Here is a 24,536-nt window from a genome sequence, read left to right as displayed (position 1 = left end):
AATCCAAAATTATATACATCGTGTAGGCCTTGGCTTAATATGTGTTTATGAAAAATTAAGAAATGCTTATTAAATAAGCTGTTAGAAACTAATTTGTTTCATATTATTTCAAAAAACCAAAAACGCCAGATAAATGAATGTCTGACAGAAGGCAGCAAATCCATAGGAACTGGGACTATGTGTTTGCTTTCTTAAATTGTGGGAATTGGAATTACAGCATACAAACATGAAAATTAATTTCCAGAAATTAAGTGCAGATGCCGATATTTTAGAAAACCATTTAAAATCCTGGGGTTGGATACATACAAATGAGGAGCAAAAAACATTTTAAAATTACCGATAACGTGAAAGCCTCAATAATCCCATGGCTAAAGTGTCAATAAAACTACTTGCCAGGTTCTACCCCTTTGAATGTGCACAGGGTGGGAAAGGACTTGGACGGGCCGGGAGCTTGGAGGCATAAAGATGATGCAGATTTAAAAGTGAACTCTAATCTTTTGGGGACTGCTCCATATGAAGACAAAGCTGGTCTGCATAATGTGCCTCAGTGTCAAGCTGGGCAGCCTATGCTAAAAGTGGCAGCTCCGACGTTAAGTGGTGGAGTCGTTCACGTTTGTCTGATTGATTGAGGATGCATTTGACAAGTTAAATCACATTTTCAAAGAGCTGCATGGAGCGCATTATGTTTTCATCCTGTAAGGGAGAAACGGGTTAAATTCAGCATATGTGCAAGGAAAGAACAGCAAACCCTCACTTAACGTCATCGATAGGCTCTGTGGCCAAGCGAGGTGATGTGTAAGGAAGCCAATTTCACCATAAGCTAATTGATATAAATAGGAGTTAAGTTCCTATGGCATCTCAGAGTTATAATGAGACAATGTTGAGTGAATGACATTGAAGGAAACTTATTTGAGGGCCTGCTGCACCATTTTGCCTAAGTACTGCCTTTCTCCAACACCAACTATGCCCAAAGCTCAAATGCTAAGTGTTTGCAGATGTGAACAGCATTCTCTTCATGCTCCATGTAGACAACTGGAGAGCCCATTTTAGGTTTTTTTGAGTCTACCAGACTTTAAACATTTCATCCAAATCTTACTTCGTGTTAACAGGATATTTCTCAAATCAGAACACCAGAATGGAAACTCGAGAGAGGTAAGACAAAATAAGGAAATGCAAATTTGGGCATCCAGGTGAATCACAGACTTGAACATGTAGAAGGAAACGGGGTTTGTGTGTAAGAGCCAACTTCATGAGGACTGGAGCTTGGGGCTTTGGGACATGTTTGCAGTAATTGCTCCTGTTTCTGGATATGCTAGGGCTTTTTCTATAGATTTCAGAGAGAGGGAGAGGGAGAGGGAGAGAAACATCAATGATGAGAGGGTGGTCATTGATTGGCTGCCTCCTGCACGCCCCCGACTGGGGATTGGGCCCACAGCCCCTGCATGTGCCCTGACCGGAATCAAACCATGATCTCCTGGATCCTAGGTCAATGCTCAACTGCTGAGACACACCCGGCTGGGCTGTTAGGGCTGATTCTGTGTGGCTTTTAGGAGCCTTTAAAAATGAATGGGCTCTCCCGGGCTGGTGTGGCTCAGTTGGTTGGGCATTGTCCTGTGCACCAGGAGGTTCCCTGTTCGATTCCTGATCAAGGGCACATGCCTGGGTTGTGGAATCGATCCCGTGCAGGAGGCAGCCAATTGATGTTTCACTCTCATGTCAATGTGTCTCTCCCTTCCCCTTTCCCTCTCTCTAAAAATCAATAAACCATTCTTAAAAAAAAGAAAGAATGGTCTCAAAGTCAGAGAAAGAATTGTTTGGGAAAAAACATTGCCTGGTGACTGTATTTGGTTTAGCGTATTCCTTAAAAACATAAGGGACAGGCCTTGGGCATTACAGCGCCCTTGGAGATTGCATGTGAGTGGCTCTCAGTGAGCTTTTTATACTGTGGCAAGTGGTAGCTGGACTAAAGATGGCCTGCACTCCTAGAAGCGGCAGCACTGAGCAGGTGGATGCCATCAAGTTAATTCTCTCCAAGTCCACCAGCTCAGAAAAAGCTTAGACACAAGCAGGCACTGGGAAAAGGAAAGTATAAAAATTCATAAATAGAATAGCTAAAGCACCAACAAACTTTGTTGTCTATATTTATTTTTTAAATTCTTAATTGTGGTTCTAGCCACACATTGAGTCAAATAATTCTAGGTCAGCTAAAACTGGCCTCCTGCCAGGTGACAGAGAACCAGCCTGAGTTCTCTGAATTTACTACTGTTTTTGTGAATGAAGACCATTACTGCTTCAGTCAAAAGCCATTTATTGTCCACATATATTAAAGCAATGGTGTTTCTCTTAGAAATCAGCTATAATCTTGGCCTGTGATGAATCCTTAGCTGTACCAGAATCCTAAAGCTATGGAGATACGGTAGATAATATGCATGTTATCAGCTAAGTCTAGGCAAAGAGCAGTTTAAAACTCACATGTGTTTTATTCGCAGTGATAGGTACTCTCTAAAGGGTTTAGGGAACAAAAACTCAGTCTATGTGCAACTTTTGCATCCCCAGGACTTACCTACACAGCTGTAGGCACTCTACAAATGCTGAGCAGTTGAAGGTAGAAATTGGTGATTGTTTCACAGTGTGGGCTGAGCTGTATAAAAGTGGTAGACTTTGCATATGATCTTTATATTTTGCTCACTTCATGGTGGCTAGCTTGCAGTTCTCAGTCTAGATGCCATGAAAGCAAAGGGGATGGTTCCTTTACTACCGGTACTTACTTTCTGGCAACTTTCGATGAACTCGTCTATAGTAACCACTCCATCTTTATTTTTGTCCATTTTCTGTTCAGAAAGAACAAAAAAACATTATTTAGACTTACCCCATGATACCCTCACACCTGAACTGAATGAGCTGAAGCTGATAAAGAAAAAAAACAGAAAAAAAGCCTGCTGCTGGTCTATTGGGAGGAACAGCCGCAGGTCATGGACTAGTAATTTCCTAGCAACAGGAACCACCAGCTGACTTCCAGCCCTTTCTTGTCAGAAGGTGGTGACGATCTAGTCACCGACCTAGGTAAAATCCTGCGCTCCAGCTGTGCCAGAGCTCGGGCGCTTTGCTGTGCCTTTCAGAGCCTTGGTCTTCTCATCTGTAAAATGGGGCTAATGAGGATTTATAACCTCAGGGTTCTCGAGAGAACTGAACACACACAAAAAAACCCCAAAAACATGAAACATGGCAATCGCTTAGTGTCCTATCTAGGACATCGTGAGTGTTCACTAAGTGCAGTTATCTGTATTATAATAAATTCAAAACCAAAACTATTAAATTGTTAGGGTGGCGAATATTCTATTGCCTTTTCTCTTTCAGGAAACGGTCTTTTCCTTTATATTCTTATGAACCATCATGACACTTTGAAAGCAGAAACTGCCCTCTTACTTCCTCTCCGTTTCTCTCTGGCTCCCGTTTGCCTTCCTACCTGGAAAAATGTCTCCACGTGCTGTCTGGGCGCATCTTCCTTGAGGACGGGGTATGTGCATTTACCCATCATGTCGTATATCGCTTTCATGATATCCAGCATCTCCTGCAAAGCAAAGGCACGCTCGTGAGGCCTCAGGCAACGTCAGGACACCCCAAGAAGCTTAACAGGCTCTTCCCGCTCAGTTCCAAATTTCTTCTTGGATTACTCATTAGCTGCCTTTTGGTTGTGAGGAGAAGCCAACAACTTTGTGCTTTAAAAGCAGCGGAATCAGAACGTGAGATCATTTCTGATCTTGGCTTCAAAATGAAGCAGATTCCCACGTATGGAACATGGTTGGAAAGGGGGCTCTGGTTCAGTGTTTGGGTTTCCGCAGACTGCAAGGCAGGACCTTTGTTTTATTGACTTATTATAGATCTTACACGCTTATTATCAATTTGTTCACTGAGAATAAAATATAACTCCACATGAGAATTATGTAAAACTAAGTCTCAAAGCTCATTAGGGTTTTCTTTTCTTTTTTTTTTCCTACTATGGCTTCAACTGAAGAACTCACAGGTATAGATTAATCAAAATATTATAACTGAGAAACATCTTGAAATCTCATTTTATTAAAACAAAGTCTAGTTTTTAACTTATTTTCAGTCTTAGTGAACATGATATCTAATTATCTAGACATTCAGGTTTATTGTTTCACATTTGTTTCCTTCATATTGAATTTTCCACAAACATCTGGATTAAGTTGATAATATTTACTTTTGAGAGTATTCAACTCTATTATAAATGATAAACTAGTCTGTAGTTTACAAATGATAGGTGAAACTTTTAAAGGTCTTTTGAGCTTAGTTAAGTAGAAGTTCGCCACAGGCAGAATTGTGAGATGTGCTAGGTGCACGTAGCAAGAACAGCACGTTCGTGTTACAGAGAAAGGGACTGAAGGACCAAGAAATGCTTAATGTCCCTGAGGCATCTGAGTACTAAGTACTTAAAATATACAGGAGGCACTTAGTATTTAGGATATGCCCTGTATACATGAAAATTTAATATTCATGATGTCTTAATTCAGCCACCCATTGATGAGAAACATTCTGGCCCCGTGTGTCCTCTGCTCGAGAAACAGAAATAAAACCCAGGGCCACTGACCAGGCTAATTGTGTCGCTATAGCTGTGGTCAGGTGCACCTGTCCCTTTTTCTCCAACAGAGCAAGCTCATGTCACTGTCCCAGACACCTTTTACTTGAGGGGCCTCTTGCTCATAACTCACCTCTGGGGAAAACCACTGAGGCGGAGAGAAAGACGGCATGAGACTATTGAGCCCTCCCAGGACTCAGGTGATGCCATCCGTGGGCCCCACTGGCACCTTATCCTGAGTCTGGTAACTCAGCCCGTCCGTTTCCCTTGCTTCTCACTGTGTTTTAACTGATTTAATGAACCATTTGATATAAACCTCTTATTTGGTCTGCGGCCCTCCTTTCTTGCATAGCCTGCCTAGCAGTGTTTGCGGCGGTCCCCCATTCCATGAGGTCCTTTTCCTCACAGTACAGGTCGTCACACAATCTATATGACTTTAAATTGCATCTGTTTCCATGCGGATCACATTATATAGGGTGGGGGGGTCACAGGCCAAATATGCTCACATAGTTTGGATACATTTCCTTCCTATCTCATTCCAACCACAGTCTATATTTCATTCACATAAAATGCCATTAGGAAACAAGAGTATAATCTTTACACGTTTTCTATCTACAGTACTTTGCAGATTCACTGTAAACTATTCCTATCCATTCCAGATTTTTTATTAGAATATTCCTCTACTGCTACATAAAATATTTTAGATTTCCTGAAAAGGCTATTTTCAAATTAATAATTGCAAGTGTTTAACATTTTGAAGTTAAAAAATGAAAATGTGGCAAAGGACAGCTGCCGGTGAGGTATTTCTTACTTCTTTAGTGATGTAGCCGTCTTTATTTATGTCGTACAAATTGAACGCCCAGTTGAGTTTTTCTTGTACTGTCCCCCGAAGCAAGATGGAAAGACCCTTGATGAAATCCTAAAAAGAAATAAAAAATACAATTTGATATGATAGTTCTACAAACATAAAATACAAACTCGGATGAAACTCTCCCTTAAATGATGGAAGCAAGGGTTACAACCCACTGGATTTGGAACCGTTTATTTAGCAACATTATCCTTGTTCTCAGTTATTTGTGCCCCAGAGTTCTTTGTGAGCATAAACCACCCCTTACAGCCAACATTCTCATCTTCTAATTGAAAACTGACTTGACTTTGGAATTGGAAACTGTGTCAGAACAGATAACCACAAACAGCGAGATGCCTGCTATAGGTGGTATTGGTTTTCCACCGCAAGGACATGCAGTTCTACTGGAAGGAATCCAATAACACAGTGTCCTTCACAATACAAACACATAACACCCTGTGAAAAGGATCTGTTAACGGGACGTGAAGACTGCCCTGAAGATATGGGCCAACTGTAGCCTTTACTCAGCAGTAAAGTTATAATGTGCACTGTGGGCAGTGGCTACGAGCGTGGAGCTGGGAGCCAGACCTGAATTCAAATTCCAGCTTTGTCACCTAAGAGCTTTGTGTTCTCAGACATCCCCTTGCCTCAATTTTCACATCTGTAAAATGGAGATTATAGCATCTACTTCTTAAAGTTGGGGGTACATATAGGGTTTGAAGTAAATTTTGAAGTTTTCAGATCAACTTTGCAGATTTTGTTATTGGGAAGTTGGGGTATTGCTTTCCCCACTGAGCACTGGGGGGAGAAGGGGGTTGTGGCCACGCCCATTCTGGCCAATGACCTCTGTTCCCTGGTGTAACTGACAGGCAAGTACCTTTGCTGGTCCCCCCAACTTTACTGGGCATGCATCTGTCTATCTCCCCTCTGTTGGACCCCTGGGGAGTAAACAGCTGCAACTTCCTGGCAAAGCTGCCTATAATATCTGGCCTTCCCTTTGCTCCATTCCAGTTATTAATAACTAGTTAATTACAACAGTATCAACTTGATAAGTGCTTGTGACGAGTCTCCTGCTCAAGGCTGTAGAACACCTTTCCCTTGTTCAAGTCATTTTTGTCACTGAGCATATTGTTTTCCCATTGTTGCTGTTAGCAAGTTCCCGCAAACTGAGTGGTATAAAATAATACGTTTATCAACATACGGTTCTGGGGTCAGAAATCGGGACTGGGTTTCATGGGGCAGAAATCCGGACGGAGGCAGAGCCCCCTCCCTCCAGGGGGTGTAAGGAGAGAACATGCTCCCTGAGCTGCTCCAGCTTCCAGAGGCCACCCACAGGGCTTGGCCTGTGGCCGCTCCCTCCAGCCTCACAGCACATGCCCCAACCTCTGCTCCTGTTGTCATAGCGTCTCTCTTACCCCAGTCTGTCTGTCTCCCTTTTGTAAGGACCCTTGTAATCACACTGGGCCCACCCAGAGCATCCAGGATGAACTCCCCATCTCAAGGGCCGTGGTCACATCTGCAAACCTTCTTTCCATGTAAGGCAACATGGCCACAAGCTCCAGGAATTGGGATGTGGACATCTTGGGTGAACCGTTACTCGGCATACCAAACTCCGGTATGTTCTAGATCTTTGTTTTCCCCTCCAAACTGCTTGTTCATATTTCCTAATCATATTTATTTCTAGATATTTTAGTCCTATTGCTATTGTACATGAGGTATTTTCTTCTATTATAGATTCTAAATTTTGTTTGTACAGTATACATGAAAGCTATTGATTTCTGTATAACAATTTTGTATGCCAACTGAGGGTTCCTACTGGGTTTTTCATGTATGTGATCATATTAGCTACAAATGGAGTTAATTTTACCTCTTCTTTCTAATTTTCACATTTTTAATTACTTTTTTCTAAATGTATTGAATAATACTTCCCGAACAACATTACATAATTACCATAATAGCAGACACCCTTATTTTGTTACCGATTTAATGAGGCTATTTCTAGTGTTTTTACAGTGAGCATGATACTGACTTTTATTAGGTTAAAGAAGTAGATACAATTTTTACTTTATTAGAAAAATGTATCAAACACGACCATTGCCCTCTTTTGCAATAAATGGAAAAGCGGATCTTCAAACTCATACGGAATTCCAAGGGGCCCCAAAAGGCTAAAACAATATTGAAAAAGAAAAAGAAAAAAAAAAGCTGGAGAACTAGAACTGTCAGCTTCGAAGCGCCGGGCAGCTGGCGGGGAGTGGCCCAGCGGCTGAGCAACCACCTGGGGTCCAGGCGCGCGGGTTCGAGTCCCGGTCAGGGCCGGAATGGGTTGCGGGCTCCATCAATGACTCTCATCATTGCTGTGTCTGTCCCTCTCTCCCTCCCTTTCCCTTCCACTCTCTGAAATCAATAAAGATATATTAAAAAAAAAAAAAAAAAAGCTCCCAAGCAGCACAGTGTCCGGCCGAGGGCCCAGAAACAAGCTCCCACGCCTGGGGCCACTGATTTCCCACAAGGGCGCCAAGGCGGCGCCACGGGGGAAAGACCAGCCTTTTCCACAGGCTTCCCGAGTGGGTCACGATGCCTCCTTCACTCCCACAGAGAACCCCAGCCTTCGGTAGGGGGAGAAAAAGCCAGCAAAGCATCTTCCACACGGGGTCCCCAGCGGCGGTGGGAGCAGCTTCCGTGGCGCCCGGGCGCTGTGGGCACAAAACTCGCCCGCTGGGCTGTGCGCGCGGACCTGGGGACGGGCTTCGGGACCAGAGGGAGGCGGCCGGAGAGCGCTTTGCGGGAACGCACTTTGCAGACCCGGGGACGGGCTTCGGGACCAGAGGGAGGCGGCCGGAGAGCGCTTTGCGGGAACGCACTTTGCAGACCCGGGGACGGGTTTCGGGACCAGAGGGAGGCGGCCGGAGAGCGCTTTGCGGAACGCACTTTGCAGACCTGGGGACGGGCTTCGGGACCAGAGGGAGGCGGCCGGAGAGCGCTTTGCGGGAACGCACTTTGCAGACCCGGGGACGGGTTTCGGGACCAGAGGGAGGCGGCCGGAGTGCGCTTTGCGGGAACGCACTTTGCAGACCCGGGGACGGGTTTCGGGACCAGAGGGAGGCGGCCGGAGAGCGCTTTGCGGGAACGCACTTTGCAGACCCGGGGACGGGCTTCGGGACCAGAGGGAGGCGGCCGCAGAGCGCTTTGCGGGAACGCACTTTGCAGACCCGGGGACGGGTTTCGGGACCAGAGGGAGGCGGCCGGAGTGCGCTTTGCGGGAACGCACTTTGCAGACCCGGGGACGGGCTTCGGGACCAGAGGGAGGCGGCCGGAGAGCGCTTTGCGGAACGCGCTCGCACGCGCGAGGGAGGGCTCTCAAACAGGCCCGGACCGAAGGCTGGGCTCTCGCACTGTCCTCAGTTTCCCCGAAACAGACAGCTGAGCCTACAAGGCCAAGGCGCGGACACGAGGCCCCCAGGGGCCCAGCCGCGCGCAGGACGTGAGCAGGGCCGCGGGCAGGGAGCCCCGGCCAGGCCGCGCCCCGCGTCCTGCTGCCGGGGTGCGAGCGGCGCGTTCCGGAGGCCCCCGCGGCACCGGGCTCGCTGCGCCGGGACGCCTGCCCCCTGCGCCCCTCGCGGGCCGCGCCAGCAGCTTTCCCGAGACCTCCGAGGCCGCACGTGGCCTCTCCCCTCGAAGGGGGTGCCCCTTTCCTCCGGGGTGCGGCGTCCCCCCAGAACAGTTAGCGTCGCTTCTCGGTGGCGGGGAGCCCGCTGCAGGGGGCCCGGGGCGAGGCGGGCGCGGCTCCCGCTCCCGGGGCAGCGCAGTCGTGAGAAGTCTCACTGAGCAAAGGTCGCCGTCCCCTTCCAGCGCGACGCCGCCGGCCGTCACCAAGGCCACGCCTCTGCCCCGCGAACAGCCGTCGGTCGGCTGAACGCTCCCTGGAATCGCTTGACGCCGCCGCTCCCCGCGTCGCGGACGCCGACCCGACGCCCGCAGCCCCGCCAGCGCCGCGTGCAGCGGACACTGTCCGAACCCTGCGCGTCCCTGCCCGGCCCGCGAGGAGCCCCGCCCCGCCCCGTCCTCAGAGGCGTCCCGCGTGAGGCCCCTTTGGGGGCGGCGCCGCCTGGAGGCTCTCCCGTCGGCCTGTCCCGGAGCCTGTCCCGCCAGGGCCTCGCCTCCCCAGCCAGCGGGCATCGCCCGAATCGCGGCTCTCGGGACGGGCCCGGAGTCCCGCGGTCGCCGTCACAGGCTGCAGTGTTCACCTCAGGCCAGTGGCACCCAGAGGCCACCGAGTGACAGGCGAGCAGCTCACGGAGCAGAAGCGGGCGGGAGGACAGCTGAGTTTCCACAGCAAGAGGCTCCCGCCCTCGCGCGGGCGAGGTTCAGGCCTCCAGCCCTAACCTGGCGGCCTCGCTCCTGCTCGCAGCTGCCAGCAGCCCGGCGTCCGACCCGTCGAGAGCCCGTCGTGGGAACGCCAGAGCCCTGGGTGCGCGCGGATGGACCCACGCCCGGCCGCGCCTCTGCTCTCCGCCCGCGGAGCACCCTCGGGCTCCCCGAGGCCGCAGCTCCACGCAGCGCGTCCCTGCCGCCCTGGACCCGCCCCGGACCCCGCCCCGTGACCTCAGTCTGCCTGCAACCCGAGGCCCCTGGAGAGAGGCCCGCGGCGCTCCCCCGGCTCCAGGCTCCGACCCCGGGCTCCAGGGGGCGCCTGGCTGCGCGCGCGGAGCCCCCCCCCCCCCCCCCCCCCGGAGAGCGCCGCAGCCTGGGCGCCCCGGGCCGCTCCAGCGACAGGTGCGCACGCGTGTACCTGGCTGCATCTTCCTCAGCCACTCCGGACTTGGGGCCATCCTTAAAAAGTCATCCTTAAAAAGTCAGAAAAGATTTTTCTGTCTGCTGGAGCGCTGAGCACTGCAGCTCATCACAGCCCCTGGGAAGTGGCTGCAAGCAGGTGGGACAAGAGCAGCGCCTCGGAAAGGCGGGGGGCGCACGAAGGGAAGTCACTCAGGCACGCGAAGGCCTCCAGGAAGCAAGGCTGGCTCTGCAGGCTGGGGAAAGGGGGGGCTGCCTTGGGCTCCCCCTCCCCCACCGCCCTCCGCCACCCCGGGGCGCCCTGAGGGGTCGTTTCTTTAATAATCCAGAGTTTCTGATTCATTATGTCTGGGACCCGGCCCGAGAATTTACTTTTTAAAAAAAATTTTATAGCAGGGCTTTTTATTTTTTATTTTCTTATGAATGAAATTTTTTCAAATATGCAATACATTATTATTAACCACAGTTGCCATGCTGTACATTTACATCCCCATGACTTATTTTATAACCGGAACTTTGGCGCAAGGTATAAAGAATTTACATTTCTAAGGCATTCCTGGTCCTGGGACCACACTGAGAGCCACTGGCCTAGGAGAGTCATCATGGGCCCTGGCCCATCACCCGACAGAACAGACCCGAGCAGCGATGAAAGATTTAGAGACGGCACTTTTAAAGTCACCCGTGGATTTTTATTGTTTGCCTTCCTAGTAGGCCCTTCTTTTCCTCCAGCCAGTTCTGTGGAAGCACTTGGACTTTGGCTCTAGCGATGGGTAAAATCAGGAAGCCGTTTATCCCTGTGGTCAAAGCTGTTGGGTCTGTGGTGGGCATGTGGCTGGACCCAGTCTACATCTGGGTGGCTCTCAGGACTCCCGCCAATGGTAGGATGGAAATGCCGCCCCTTCTCCGCCCCCAGGAGTAATCGAGCCTGGAGCCCAGGAGCTGCGGGCACCTTCTTCTGACCCTTCGGCTGCAGCCAGCCTACCTCTGCACTTTTGTTCCTGGCAGCCAGTGGAGCCAACATACTATTTTTGTTAGTGTGGGGTTTTCTGTTATTTGTGACCAAAAATATCCTGATCTAAGTCACATCTTCTTAAATATTATGTGAGCAGAAACTACTACCATTAAAAGATAGCTATGGACCTTGAGCACCCCTCTCTCCTATAATATACCACCTTTCAGGATGATAGCAATAAACAGTTATTTCAGAAAGGAATGATTCCTTATTTGTGCTAAAGAAAATGAGAAAATCAGTGTGTCCTACATGGTTCTTGCCCCGTGCTTTTCTGAATGGTAACTGAAATCTGTAAAGCAGGAGTTGCAAGGTTAGAAAACAGACAGACACAAAACACAAATCTCAAGCATACTTGACACAATTCCCCTACTTTTATCTGTGAAAAAATGCTGCGTCTGTTCTCTAATGTATAAAAATGATACAGGGGGTGAGTACTGAGTTCTGGTTTCTGTTCTCTTGTGATCAAGCAAGAGGAAGCAGGGGGCACAGAGCCTTACTTCATGATAACCTAGCTCGATCGATCTAAAACCTGTCCTTAGGGCCTCAGTGCTGGTTACCATGCCAGGAACACTATCCGCCTGCCTCCCACCTGCCAAAGGCACTGTGGCCTAGAATCAGGCATTGGGGGGGGGGGCATTTGCTACAACCAGTCCTGTTTTCAGATGGGTAAACAACATTAAGTGACTCACCAAAGGTTAAGAAGGTTAACTGAGCTAGGCAGTGGCAGATTCAGTAGGGAAAGTCACACACCTGTTTAGTATATTTCTTATGTTACATTTGCTTAAATAGTTTCATAAACTTTTTTAAGGTTGTTAATTTTTTCTGGTGTGACCTCCCTTGTGTGGGGTTGAACTTCCACAGTGATTGAGCTACTATTTAAAGCACCGAAGGGCCCTGGCTGGGTAGCTCAGTTGGTGAGAACATCGCCCCAGTATGCCAAGGTTGCGGGTTTGATCCCTGGTCAGGGCATAAGAAAGAAGCAACCAATGAACGCATAAATAAATGGAACAACAAATCAATGTTTCTCTCCCCCCCCTCTAAAATCAATAGATACATTTTTTAAAACGATGAAAAAGAAAGTGTTTGGAAGAAACAATTTTGGGTACTACCTAAAGTTTGCGTTTGTTTGGAACTAATAAAAGTTATCAGCATGTCAAAAAATAATATGTATATTTTCCAAGATTTGTAGCTTGATTTTTATCACGTAGAAGACATAAGGTACTTACCTCGATTGATAGGCAATACTGTCTAGTTACGGAATTTAGTGTCTTGATAAGTGATTACAGCCATATTAAATTAAATTGGAAGAGAGTTCTTTGGTTTGATTTCACTGGAGGTCATTAAAATTAATGAGTTTAAAAATAAAATCATAAATACAAATTATAATAAATATATATAAATATAATGCTTGGCTTATGTAAAAAATACAGAAAACTGTATTAAAGAAAATTGCTCTAACAAATAATCCTATCATCTATTCACATTTCCATTTTTTTAAGCATATCTTAGCATATATTTATAGTAATGGTCATATGGTATATATAGAATTCCTTATATTTCACTTAAAATTATAAGCATTTTCCCACATTGCTGGAAATGTGACATCATTTAAATAACTACCTATTAGATTGAACCATATGAAATTGCTGATCTTTTTCACCACATTTGTCAAGAATAGTAATTTCATATGGTTTAACCATAAAATACTATCACAGTAGCTTTTGAACATTTGAACATTTTAGACCCCAAACCACACTAAGTATTACAAATGGCAGCCTAGCACACACACACAAACACACACACATGCTCATGCACACAAAATTATACACCAGAAACTAAAGTTATGACTCTATTTCCACTCTACTTCTATTAATTTTTAAAGATTCTTGTCATTTGTCTCTAAATTTATTTTACCACCCACTAATGGTTGCAGCCTGGAGTTTGAAACACTGCTTTGTCATACAAATGTATTGTAATTTATTATCCCTACTGCTGGATATGAAAATGAATTTAAATTTTTCTTCATTATAAATGATGACATGGAAAAGATTTTTCTCTATTTCCCATTATTTTGACTTTTTTTCCTTAGGAAAGAAGTGGAATTCTTGGGTTAAAGAGCCTTGGGAACCCTGAAATTTAAAAGTAACAATGACTACAGTTTACTTATATGTGTGGGGCCCTGTGCTAGGCAATTTCCATGTATTATTTTATGTCAGCCTCAGGCAACCATAGGAAACAAGTATTGTTGTCTTTATATTATAGATGGGAGCTCAGAGAAAATATGTGAGTGAGTCAAGGGGTATAGCCAGTGAGTAGTGCTACCAGACATTGAACCCAGACCTCTGCCTCAAAGTCCATGTTCTGATTTTTGTGAATGGGATGAATTTTTGAGTGGTAATTGTAAAAGTTGGTGATAATACTCAGTAATTAAATTATAGTTTATCTTAGACATCATCTAACAAACATTATGGCTCAGTCTCTCCCTGATAGGCTGTTGTGTTAGTTAAGAATGGGGGCTGTAAATCTATGGCCCAGGAATCAAATATGGACCAGCACCTGTGCTTGTAAATAAAGTTTTATTGGAACACAGCTATGCCCATTTATCTAGAAGTTGTCTGTAGTTGCTTTTGTGCTACAACAGCAGAATTGAGTAGGTATAATAGAGACTGTATGTCTTGCAAAATTAAAAATATTTACCATTTGGCCCTTTACAGAAAATTGCTGAGTCCTGGTTAAAGCCATAGATTTTTAGAGACTTGGGCAGAGCTGGTGCTCAATCTTGGTTCTGCTATTTATTAACTAAATGACTTTGGACAAGTCACTTAACTTCCCTAAGTTTGGGATTCCTCATCAATAACATGTGGCTAGTAATACGGGTCCTTCACTTTTTATCTACAATTCACCACCTCCCTCCACAATTTTTTTGTAAAGTAATAAAACCACACAAAAAAACATTTATTGTGAAGACAAAGGAGGTGGTAAATTTTGGTGCCAAGACTTATTTGGTGTCAAAACCTGAAGTAAACTGACATGAAACTATTTCTAATTAGCTCTATCATCTATCTATCTATCTATCTATCTATCTATCTATCTATCTATCTATCTATCTATCATCTATCTATCTATCTATCTATCTATTTATCTATCTCTCTATCTCTATCTCTCTATCTCTCTATCTCTCTATCTCTCTATCTCTATCTATCATCTATCTATCTATCTATCTATCTATCTATCTATCTATCTATCTATCTATCTATCTATCTATCATCTATCATCATCTATCATCATCTATCTATTTCTACTGCATTAATCATAGGGCATTAACAGCTATGTCAATACTTGCACATCTTATTGGCGTAGCGCAATCTAGGCTTATTTGTCACTCACAAACAGTGAAATACAAGTGGGAAGGGGGCTCTCTTCCATGTAGTCATTCAGAGATCCAGGCTCCTACTTTATTGTGACACTAACTGAAATATGGGACCTCACAGTCTCCACAGATAGAGAGAGGGAGGAGATGAGGTCACTTCCACGCAGACCCCCTAGGTGAAAACTTAGTCAGGGCCCCACCTAACTGCAGGAAAGCCTGGGGTTATGGCCTGGCCATGTGATCACGAAGTGGTGCGCATGGACAGTGGTGACTGGTACCAGTCTCTGCCTCATTTATCAGTTGTCATAATTTTGCTGCACAAATATCACATATTTGATTACAGCATGCTGCAGACCCAGCTGGAGACATTAAAACAGAGTATAAGCACAGCATCACCTTTCTAAACCCGTAAGACTGAATGACAAACTCAGCTGGCTCTGCAGATCTCAGATCAGGCTGGAGACCTGTATACACCTCACAGGCAGGATGCAAAGCTGCTAAGACGTGCATCTGGGGCCTGAATGCCTGAGTTTGAATCTTGGTTCTCCTACTTTCTAACTGTGTGACTTTGAGCAGGTTGCTTAACTCCTCTGTGACTCATTTGCTAAAAAGGAAATAACAATAGTATCTATGAAGATCAGATAAGTTAGTATATGTAACTCCCTCAGCACAAGCTCTTCCTCATAATGAATGCTAAAGAAGTAAACACAGTTAATAGTAAACACAGTTACTATTATTGTGTTTAGCTATTATTATTGTTGATGTCATTTTTAAGCACATAGTACAATGACTGACATACAACAAATGCTTGTTATATAACCAGATGCAGAACTATCTTGCATAGCATTGCAGAGCAATCCGAGCTTTTTCTAGAATATGTTCAATGATATGAGACTGTTGTTTATTAAGATGACCAATGTCATTATTCTCTGGTTTTGTTAGAAAAATCTCCCATGTAACAACTGCTATGATTAACGTCTAATAAATATTGAGTGCCTATTTGGTGCCAGGTGCTGAGCCGAGTCCTTGACTGACATTATTGCTCTTTCATTCTTACATTATCCTGTGAAGTAGCTTCACTTGCTGATGGTTTACAGATCTGAATGCTGAGGCCCAGAGGGTTCACATACGCAGCCCAGGCTCTGACCGCCACTTAGGAGCAAAGAGGGGTTCAGATCCAGTCATATCTGGATCCAGGCCCCTCCTCTTTCATTCACTCTGCCCTTCAGGCTTTCAGCAAATTAAGTAGAAAAGTCCATTCCCCTTTATTGTGGAGTTAGAAGGGTCTCTGCTGTACCTCTCAGGATGCTATTGCTACTCAAAATATGTTCACTGACTAATCGCTTCTGTTTTCTAGAGACTTTCCAGGTAGCTAATCCATTTAGAAAAATAACTACAATAGCCTAATGTTAAATTTGATTTTAATGTAACATTTATTAATTTAGCCATTAGTTTGCCTTTGAAAGAAAGACATTTACCAGCATGCTTATAGTATATAGCCATTACAACTAATATTCTAAATTGCAATCAACGTTCATCGTAATTACAGGCATTTTACATAAATATTGTAACAGCAGTGCTGTACATGGTCCCGTATCATTAACACCAGACTAAATTTACATGTGAAATTAGACACCATGTGCTATAGGCAACTGATGGTACGTTGCTGCCACATAAGTAATTTCAAGTACTGAAACCTCTAGTAGTTTTTGCCGTACTCATTCCCTGCAGCTGTGAAAGATTTCATCAGGTAAACAGGGAACTTTGATGTCTGCGGTATAGGGGCCCTGAGGCTGTGCCGGAATTAACCTCGCAGGTAAAGTGCAATAAACACTAATATAACCGTTATCATGCCAACAGGAAAGAGGAAGAAATATCTCAAATAAACGTTGTAACTTCATACTTCAAGGAGGAAGCAAAAGAACAAACTAAGCTCAAAATTAGCAGAGGAAAGAAAACAGCAAAGAGCAGAACAGAAATACATGAAACAGACAATAGAAAAATAATCAGGGAAACTAAGAGTTGGTATTTTGAAGAGATATACAAAATTGACAAACTCCTAGCTAGACAGGAAAAACAAAAAAGAGCTCTGGCCGGTGTGGCTCTGTGGTTAGAGCATTGGCCTGTGCACCTGAAGGGCCTCAGGTTCGATTCCCAGTCAAGGGCATGTACTGCGACTGCAAGTTTAATCCCCAGCCCAGTGACAACCAATCGATGTCTCTCTCTGTCCCTCTCTCTCCCCCATCCACTCTCTCTAAAAAATCAATGGAAAAAAGAAAAAAGATAGAAGGCTCAAAGACATAAATAAATCAGAAATGGAAGAGGAGCCCAGCTGGCATGCCTCAGCGGTTGAGCGTTGACCTATGAACCAGGAGGTCACAGTTTGATTCCAGGTCAGGGCACATGCTTGGGTTGCAGGCTTGATCCCCAGTAGGGGGCATGCAGGGGGCAGTGGATCAATGACTCTCTCATCACTGATGTTTCTCTCTCTCGCTCCCTTTCCTGTCCTCTCTCTGAAATCAATAAAAACATATTTAAAAAAAAAAATGAAAGAGGAGGTATTATAACTGATGCTGCAGGAATAAAAAGAATGATAAGAGATGACTAGAAACTCTGTTCCAACAGACTGGATAACCTAGAAAAAAACAGGTAAATTTCTAGAAACATACAACTTATCAAGGCTGAATTATGAAGAAAAAAAAGAAGCCTGCACAGACCTGTAACTAGGAGACTGAATTAGTAATAAAAAAAAAAAACTCCAAACAAAGAAAAGCCCAGGACCAGATGGCTTCACTGGAGATTTATGCCAAACATTTAAAACACTAACACCAATCTTTTTCAAACTTTTCCAAAAAAATTGATGAGTAAGGAACACTTCCAAACTCATTTAGGAGGCCAGCATTTCCCTGGCACTAAAGCCAGACAAAGATCACAAGAAAAGAAGACTGCAAGCCAATATTCCTGAAAATATAGATGCAAAATCCTCAGCCAAATACTAGCAAACCAAATCTAATAGCACACTAAAAGGGCCATAGACCATGACCAAATATGATTTATCCCTGGGGTGGAAAGAAGGTTCAACATATGAAAATCAATAAATGTGGCATACCACATGAACAGAGTAAAGAATAAAAAACCACCCGATCGACCCAATAGATGCAGAAAAAGCCTTTGACAAAATTCGACACACATTTATGATAAAAGCTCTCAACCAACTAGGAATAGAAGCGAAGGAGCTCAACATAATAAAGATCGTATATAAAAAGCCTACAGCTAGCATCATGATGAATGATAAAAAACTGAAAGCTTTCCATCTAAGATCAGAAGCAAGACAACTATGCCTATTCTTGGCACTTCTATTCAACACAGTGCTGGAAGTCCTAGCCAGAGAAATCAGACAGGAAAATGAAATCAGATGACATGATCTTATATGTAGAAAATCTAGAGTCCACCAAAGAACCACTAGAACAAACAAACAAATTCAGTGAAGCTGCAAGATACAAAATCAACACACAAAAGTCAGTTGCATTTCTATGCACCAACAATGAACTAAAAAAAAGGGAAATTAGAGAAACAATCCCATTTACAATACCACCAAAAAGAATAGCCTAAAATACTTAGAAATAAATGTAACTAAGGAAGTGAAAGACTTGTATATCAAAAACTACAAAACACTGATGAAAGACATTAAAAAAGATACAAACAAATAGAAAGTTCATGGATTAGAAGACTTAACATTGTTAAAATGTCCATATGACCCAAAGCTATTGGCAGATTAATGCAATCCCTGTCAAAACCCCAACAGTGTTTCTTATAAAAATAGAAAAAAAACAATTCTACAATTTGTATGGAATCACAAAAGACCACAAACATCCAAATAAATCTTGAAAAAGAACAAAGCTGGAGGCATCACACTTCCTGATTTTAAAATATATTACAAAGTTATAGCAATCAAAACAGTATGGTACTGGCATAAAGACAGACATATCGACCAACGGAACAGAATAGGGAGCTCAGGAATATATCCTTGCAAATACAGTCAACTGATCTTTGACAAGGGTGCCAAGAACACACAACGGGGAAAGGAAAAAGGCAGCCTCTTCAACAAACGGAGTTAGGAAGAGTGGATATACACACCCAAAAGAGTGAAACTGGATCCTCAGCTTACACTACGCACAATTATCATTTAAAGTAGATTAAGACCTGAAACCATAAAACTCTAAGAAGTAAAGCTGGGGGGAAACTTCATGACATTGGTGTTGGCAACGATTTCACTGATATGACACCCAAAGCACCAGCAACAAAATACTAAATAAACAAGTTGAATAACATTAAACTAAAAAGCTTCTGTGTAGGAAAGGAGACAACTAAGTGAAAAGGCGACCTATACAATAAGAGAAAATACTTATAAACCACCTACCTGATAAGGGGTAATCTCCAGAATGTATAAGAAACATCTGTAACTCAACAGTAAGAAGAATCTTGTAGCCCAATCAAAAGAAACGTGCGGAGGAGAAACAAGCCGGCGGGTAGGTAGCAGCTGCACCGCCGCCTCCCCAACCGCATCACAGTTACAGCTAAAACACAGAACCACCCTCACGCAGACCTCCTGGGATCTGGCCGCACAGAAGCCCCGCAACCAGGGAACAAAGCAGCACCGAGACCGGGAGGAGGGGCGGAGACGCGGGCGGGGCGGGGCTGGATTGAGGAGACCCGGCCGCGGGCCCACACACGGTGCCACCATTGAAACCCGGGAGGGCATCTCGGCGGTGAAGGTTCCCCGGAGGAGCGGCGGGTCCCAGCCCCACAGCAGGCCCCCAGCCCAGGGCTCCAGGCCGGGAAGAGACGTCCCCACAACTCCGGGCTGTGAAACCGGCGGGGACTGTCCCTGAGGGTCGCGGAGGCTGCGGGAGCCCCAGCAGCTCCTCTAAAGGGCCCGGCACGGACTCACTCGGACGCTCCCTCTGAGCCCAGCGCCGGGCAGCAGCCTGAAAGGACCCGGGACACTCGGGGAGGAACTAACCTGCCTGAGATCCGGGCGAGAGGCGGAGGGCGGCTTCCTCCAGGCAGAAGGGCTGGCGGAGGCCATGGCTCCTTGGCGAGTCCTCCCCGCACACAGCCGGCAGGCAGGCGCCATGTTTGAGTCGCCAGCACCTGACTCACCTTTGGCCCCGCCCCGTGATTCCCGGAGGCCCCGCCCCTCCCACCTGCAGCTCATCCGGGCCATTTCCAGGGGCTTTTCTGTGCAAGTGGCCTCTCGAGCCTCATGCTTAGGACTTTCCTAAAGTCTCTCACACAAGCAGCAGCAGGCCCCATACGGCTTGATAAGCGGCCCCAGCCTGGCACTAGTGGCAGCTGCACTGGCTCATAGCTGGGCCTCTCCTGGGCACCTCCAAGCCCAACACAAGGAGCAGCCAACTACGGTTTGCTGTGTAGCTCATGCTGGGGTCCCTGGGCAAGGCCCTGGCACAGGCTGACTTTGCACCTCCCGGGAGGCCCCAGAGACTGCACCTGGTGCTCAGACTCGACCACGCTGGATTACAACCCACGAGTGACACTCAGGGGCGCACTTGGTGAACCAAAGTTCCACTGAAGTAAATCCTGCTCCACAGGGGTGTCTCCAGCACAGCAGCTCTTTGGCTGTAGCTGCTGCTGGTCCTCACAGCTGATTGGCCTGGGGGTCAGTTCCTCCCAGTGACACCAACAGCAACCAAGGCTCAACTACAATAGGTAAGAACACATGCCCCACACAGGGGAGCACCTAGAAGGCCCAGCTCAAGCGACTGGGGAGGCTGAGCCACTGGGCCCTACAGGACACCTACTACACAGAGCCATTCTACAAATTCCAGGAGACATAGTAGCTCTACCTAACACATAGAAACAAACACCTGGAAGCAGCCAAAACGTGGAGGCAAAGAAACATGTCACAAAGGGAAGAACAGAAGAAATCCCTAGAAGAGGAACTAAATGAAATACATCCAAGCAAGCTAAGAGATACAGAGTTCAGAATTTTGTTTATAAGGATGTTTAAGCAGACTATTAGGGAAATAACTGAGAAAATCAATAACATAATAAAGCATCAATTTGAAATGAAGGCTACAGGAACTGAAATGAATAATAATTTCATGGAATCAACAGTAGAGTAGAGGACGCTGAGAATCAAATCAGCACTTTGGAACATGAGGAAACAAAAAACACCCAACCAGAAGAGGAAAAAGAAAAAGAATCCGGAAATATGAGGATAGCATAAGGAGCCTCTGGGGCAACTTCAAGAGGCCCAACATTCGTATTATTGGGGTACCAGAGGGGAAGAAAGAGACCAAGAAATTGAAAACCTATTTGAAAAAATAATGACAGAAAACTTCCCCTACCTGGGGAAAGAAATAGACTTACAAGTCCAGGAAACACAGAGGGTCCCAAACAAGAGGAACCCAAAGAGGCCCACAGCAAGACACATCATGATTAAAATGCCAAAGGTTAAAGACAAAGAGAGAATCTTAAAAGCAGCAAGAGAAAAGCAATCAGTTACCTACAAGGGAGCACCCATTCTGCTGTGAGCTGATTTCCCAACAGAAACTTTGCAGGCCAGAAGGGAGTGGCAAGAAATATTCAAAGTGATGAAAAACATGGAACTATAACCAAGATTGCTCTACCCAGCAAAGCTATCATTTAGAATTGAAGGTCAGATAAAGAGCTTCACAGATAAGAAAAAGCTAAAGGAGTTCATCACCACCAGAGCAGCACTACAGGAAAAGTTGAAGGGTCTTCTTTAAGAAGAAGCTAATGAACAAAAGAATCTGACAACTAAATAGATCCAGAGACATTGACGCATGCAACAGACGATCATATTTCAGAGGAAAGAGGGAAGGGGTTGGAGGGTGGGAAGGGATTAACCAAAGAAGTTATATGCATATATGCATAACCCATGGACACAGTTAATAATGGGGTGAGGCCCTGGGGAGGGGGTGGGAGAGAAGTGGAAGGTGTCAGTTTGGATGATAAAATGGGACACCTGTAATACTCTCAAGAATAAAGATAAATTTTAAAAATCAATAAAATTTTAAAATTAAAAAAAATACAAAAATTAAAAAAATGGGCTGAGGACTTGAACAGGCATTTATTTTTTTTTTGAAGATACACAAATGACCAATAGATATATAAATAAATGTTCAGCATCACTACTCATCAGTGAAATGGAAATCAAAACCACAATAATATATCACCTCACACCTGTCAGGATGGAAAAACTGAAAGATGAGGACATGGAGGACTTGGAAAACTTGCACACTGTTGGTAGGAATGCAAAATGGTGCAGCCTCTATGGAAAACAGCGTGAAGTTTCTCCAAAAAATTAAAAATAGGACTACCATATGATCTAGCAACCTCACTTCCTAATATTTACCCAAAAGAATTGAAACCAGGGTCTCGAAGACACATCAGCCCTCTCATGCTCATTGCAGCTCTTTTCTGGTTACGTTAGCCAAGAGGTGGAAACAACTAAATGCCCACGGACGGATGAAAGGGTAATGAATATGGGGTATATATGGACAACGGAGCACTACTCATCCTGAAAAAGAAAAAGGGAATTCTGCAATACGCAAAAGCATGGCTGAGCCTTAAGGACATCATGCTAACTGGAATAAGCCATCCTAGAAACACAAATACTGCATGATTCCACATATATGAAGTATCTCAAATAGTCAAATTCATAGAGTCAAGGAGTGGAATGGTGATTGCCAGGGGCTGGGGGGTGGACAGAGAAATGGGAGTTGCTAGTCAGCAGGCATAAAAAGTTTCAGTCAAGCAAGACCACTGCATTCTAGAGATCTGCTGTACAACACTGTACTGTAGTCAGCCCTAATGTATTGTACACTTAAATGTTTGTTAGGACATGTTGAGTGTTCTTAACCATAATAATAAAAAAAGAATAAAGTCTCAGAAAGAAAAAAAAAATCAAGCTCAAATTTCTAACTAAAAAGACCAAATCCCTTTCAGAGTCCAAAGTCAAGTCACATTCAAGAAAAAGTCTAAGACTTACCTCAAAACTCACAGCTCCATTGTGGTCTGTGTCGAACGCATTGAACAGAAAATGCGCATACGTTGTAGAGTCTGGAATGTTGAAAAGGAAATAGCATTAAGTCAGCGTTTCAATGTCCTGTGTGAGAATTGTACATCATGTCCAAGGCCAAGTCCAAGTCAGGAGAGTCTACTCTGTCTCCTTTAACTTGAGCTCTCTTCCCAGTTGCCCACCTGACCTTTCAGGAGAGGATTGTAATTTGAGGTTCACAGGAGTGAGATGCCTACAGAGGCCACTGATGACAGACATCCCTGTAAGTTCCTGGCTGGAAATGCACTGCACACATGGGGGTCCTGGGTGATGTAAGTGACTCTGGGATGAGTGATAGTACCACAGGCGGGTGGGAGGGTAAAGTGAGACCCATCTGGAAACTGCTTAGTGCTTGACAGGGGCTATCTCTAGAAGTAAAAATAATAAAACTACTACTAACGAGACACAAATTGCTATTATTAGTGTCATTCATCAATTTTACAATTTAGATAAGCTATTGAGACTCAGAGAGGTTGAGAAACTCGCCCAGCGTGACACAGTCAATGAAGAAGAGTAGGGTGGGATGTAACTGGGGTCTTTTTGACTAAAAATCCAGGCGAGCCCATAGCCAGTAAAGCTGAGACAGCAGTGACTTGGGAAGTGTCTGTCCCCATGTTGGAAGGGGACTGTGTGGTCTTAAAAGTTTCTGGTTGTGAGCAGCCAGGAGCCCCTGCCCTGCCTGGGTCCTGGGTGGGATTCCAGGCTCTGAAAAACGCTGGAAGGTTTTGGAAAGCCCTCTGTCCCCAATGTCTTACGATGCTGCCTAATGACACTAAAGGACTCTGAAATCCACCCCTTCCTCTTAGTAGGTTTTTCCCCTCTAATTCCTTCTCCCTTCCTCTCCTGTTTCTCCCTAATCCCTAAGCTTTGTGCTTTTTCATTTTAAAAGTATATACTTTTTCTTACTGTTTTCTTTTCTTAGTGCACAGTTTTCATTTTTAAATGCTTCTGTGCTTAACTCTTGATCAAACCTACTTGATTGTTTTAAATGTTTCATCTCATGGGTTTTAGCCTTTTACCTTAACCTTTTTTATATTAACAAAACCTTGTAACCTTTGAGCTCATTGGCTCCAGCCTTTTATCATCTGTTGAAAATCCATTTCTGCTTTGTAACTTTTAAACTTTATTTTTATTGGGATTTTAACAAAACTTCTATTCGCCTTTTACTTTATGAATTGCTTCTCAAAGGTTGTCGAAAACCTAAGTCATAGTATCTGGAGCAGAGAATTGTCCTCCCCCAATAAGGGAGGTCAGAGGTCATGCAAACTTCCCCCCAGCTCTCAAGCACCCCTGGCTGCTTGTGGAGTATTTCTCCTGAATGCTTGACCCCAGTGGTTAACAATATTGAAGGCCACGAGGTAGATTGTACACTCTGTTTCTCAAAACGACGGTAGCATTTTCTTTCACCTCTTAGCTTTAAAAAAGATACGAGGAATTGCTTATTTTTAGACATGAATTATTAACACTGTTTTCAATGAACTCAACAGGTACTATCATTGGGCCTAAATAGTATGTGAAGCCATCACATCTAGAGTGGATGTTCATCAGGCATCGAAGGGCTGCAGGAAGAGGTCCTTGAGCATGGGACCAGGGGTTAATCTCAGCGAGCTCAGGGCATTGCGGGCAAGTTCCTTTACGGAGTCATCAAGACAGGCAGCCTGTTTCACTCGCAGAGTTGTTTTGCTCCCGCAGCACTCTTACACCAAGTTCTGGGACAATTTAGTGCCCTGTGGAGATATGAGCTGATAACTTATTTTCAGGGAGAAAAAAGAGATTTTGCATATTTCATAATGAGCTTCATTAAACAGGTCT

At 45.0% G+C, this 24,536-nt stretch overlaps 1 protein-coding gene across 2 annotated transcripts in view; it reads right to left on the bottom strand.

Annotated features, from left to right (window-relative positions):
- Positions 1-86: 86 nt before the first annotated feature.
- The window catches only part of KCNIP4 (potassium voltage-gated channel interacting protein 4), a 156,800-nt gene continuing 132,350 nt past the window's right edge, over positions 87-24,536 (bottom strand). For both annotated transcript variants that reach the window (XM_087828045.1, XM_016218245.2), the window contains exons 4-8: positions 22,656-22,726; positions 5,409-5,516; positions 3,467-3,571; positions 2,769-2,831; positions 87-693 (exon numbers count right to left, since the gene is read on the bottom strand). In XM_087828045.1, coding sequence (XP_087684171.1) covers positions 646-693; positions 2,769-2,831; positions 3,467-3,571; positions 5,409-5,516; positions 22,656-22,726 — 395 coding nt within the window. In that variant the 3' untranslated portion in view covers positions 87-645. The remainder of the gene's footprint in view (positions 694-2,768; positions 2,832-3,466; positions 3,572-5,408; positions 5,517-22,655; positions 22,727-24,536) is intronic.

Source organism: Miniopterus natalensis, chromosome 1, assembly GCF_054644295.1.
Source record: "Miniopterus natalensis isolate mMinNat1 chromosome 1, mMinNat1.hap1, whole genome shotgun sequence".
Taxonomy (NCBI): Eukaryota; Metazoa; Chordata; class Mammalia; order Chiroptera; family Miniopteridae; genus Miniopterus; species Miniopterus natalensis.
Note: the sequence above shows the minus strand (reverse complement) of the source record. Positions and strands in the feature narration are given on the sequence as shown.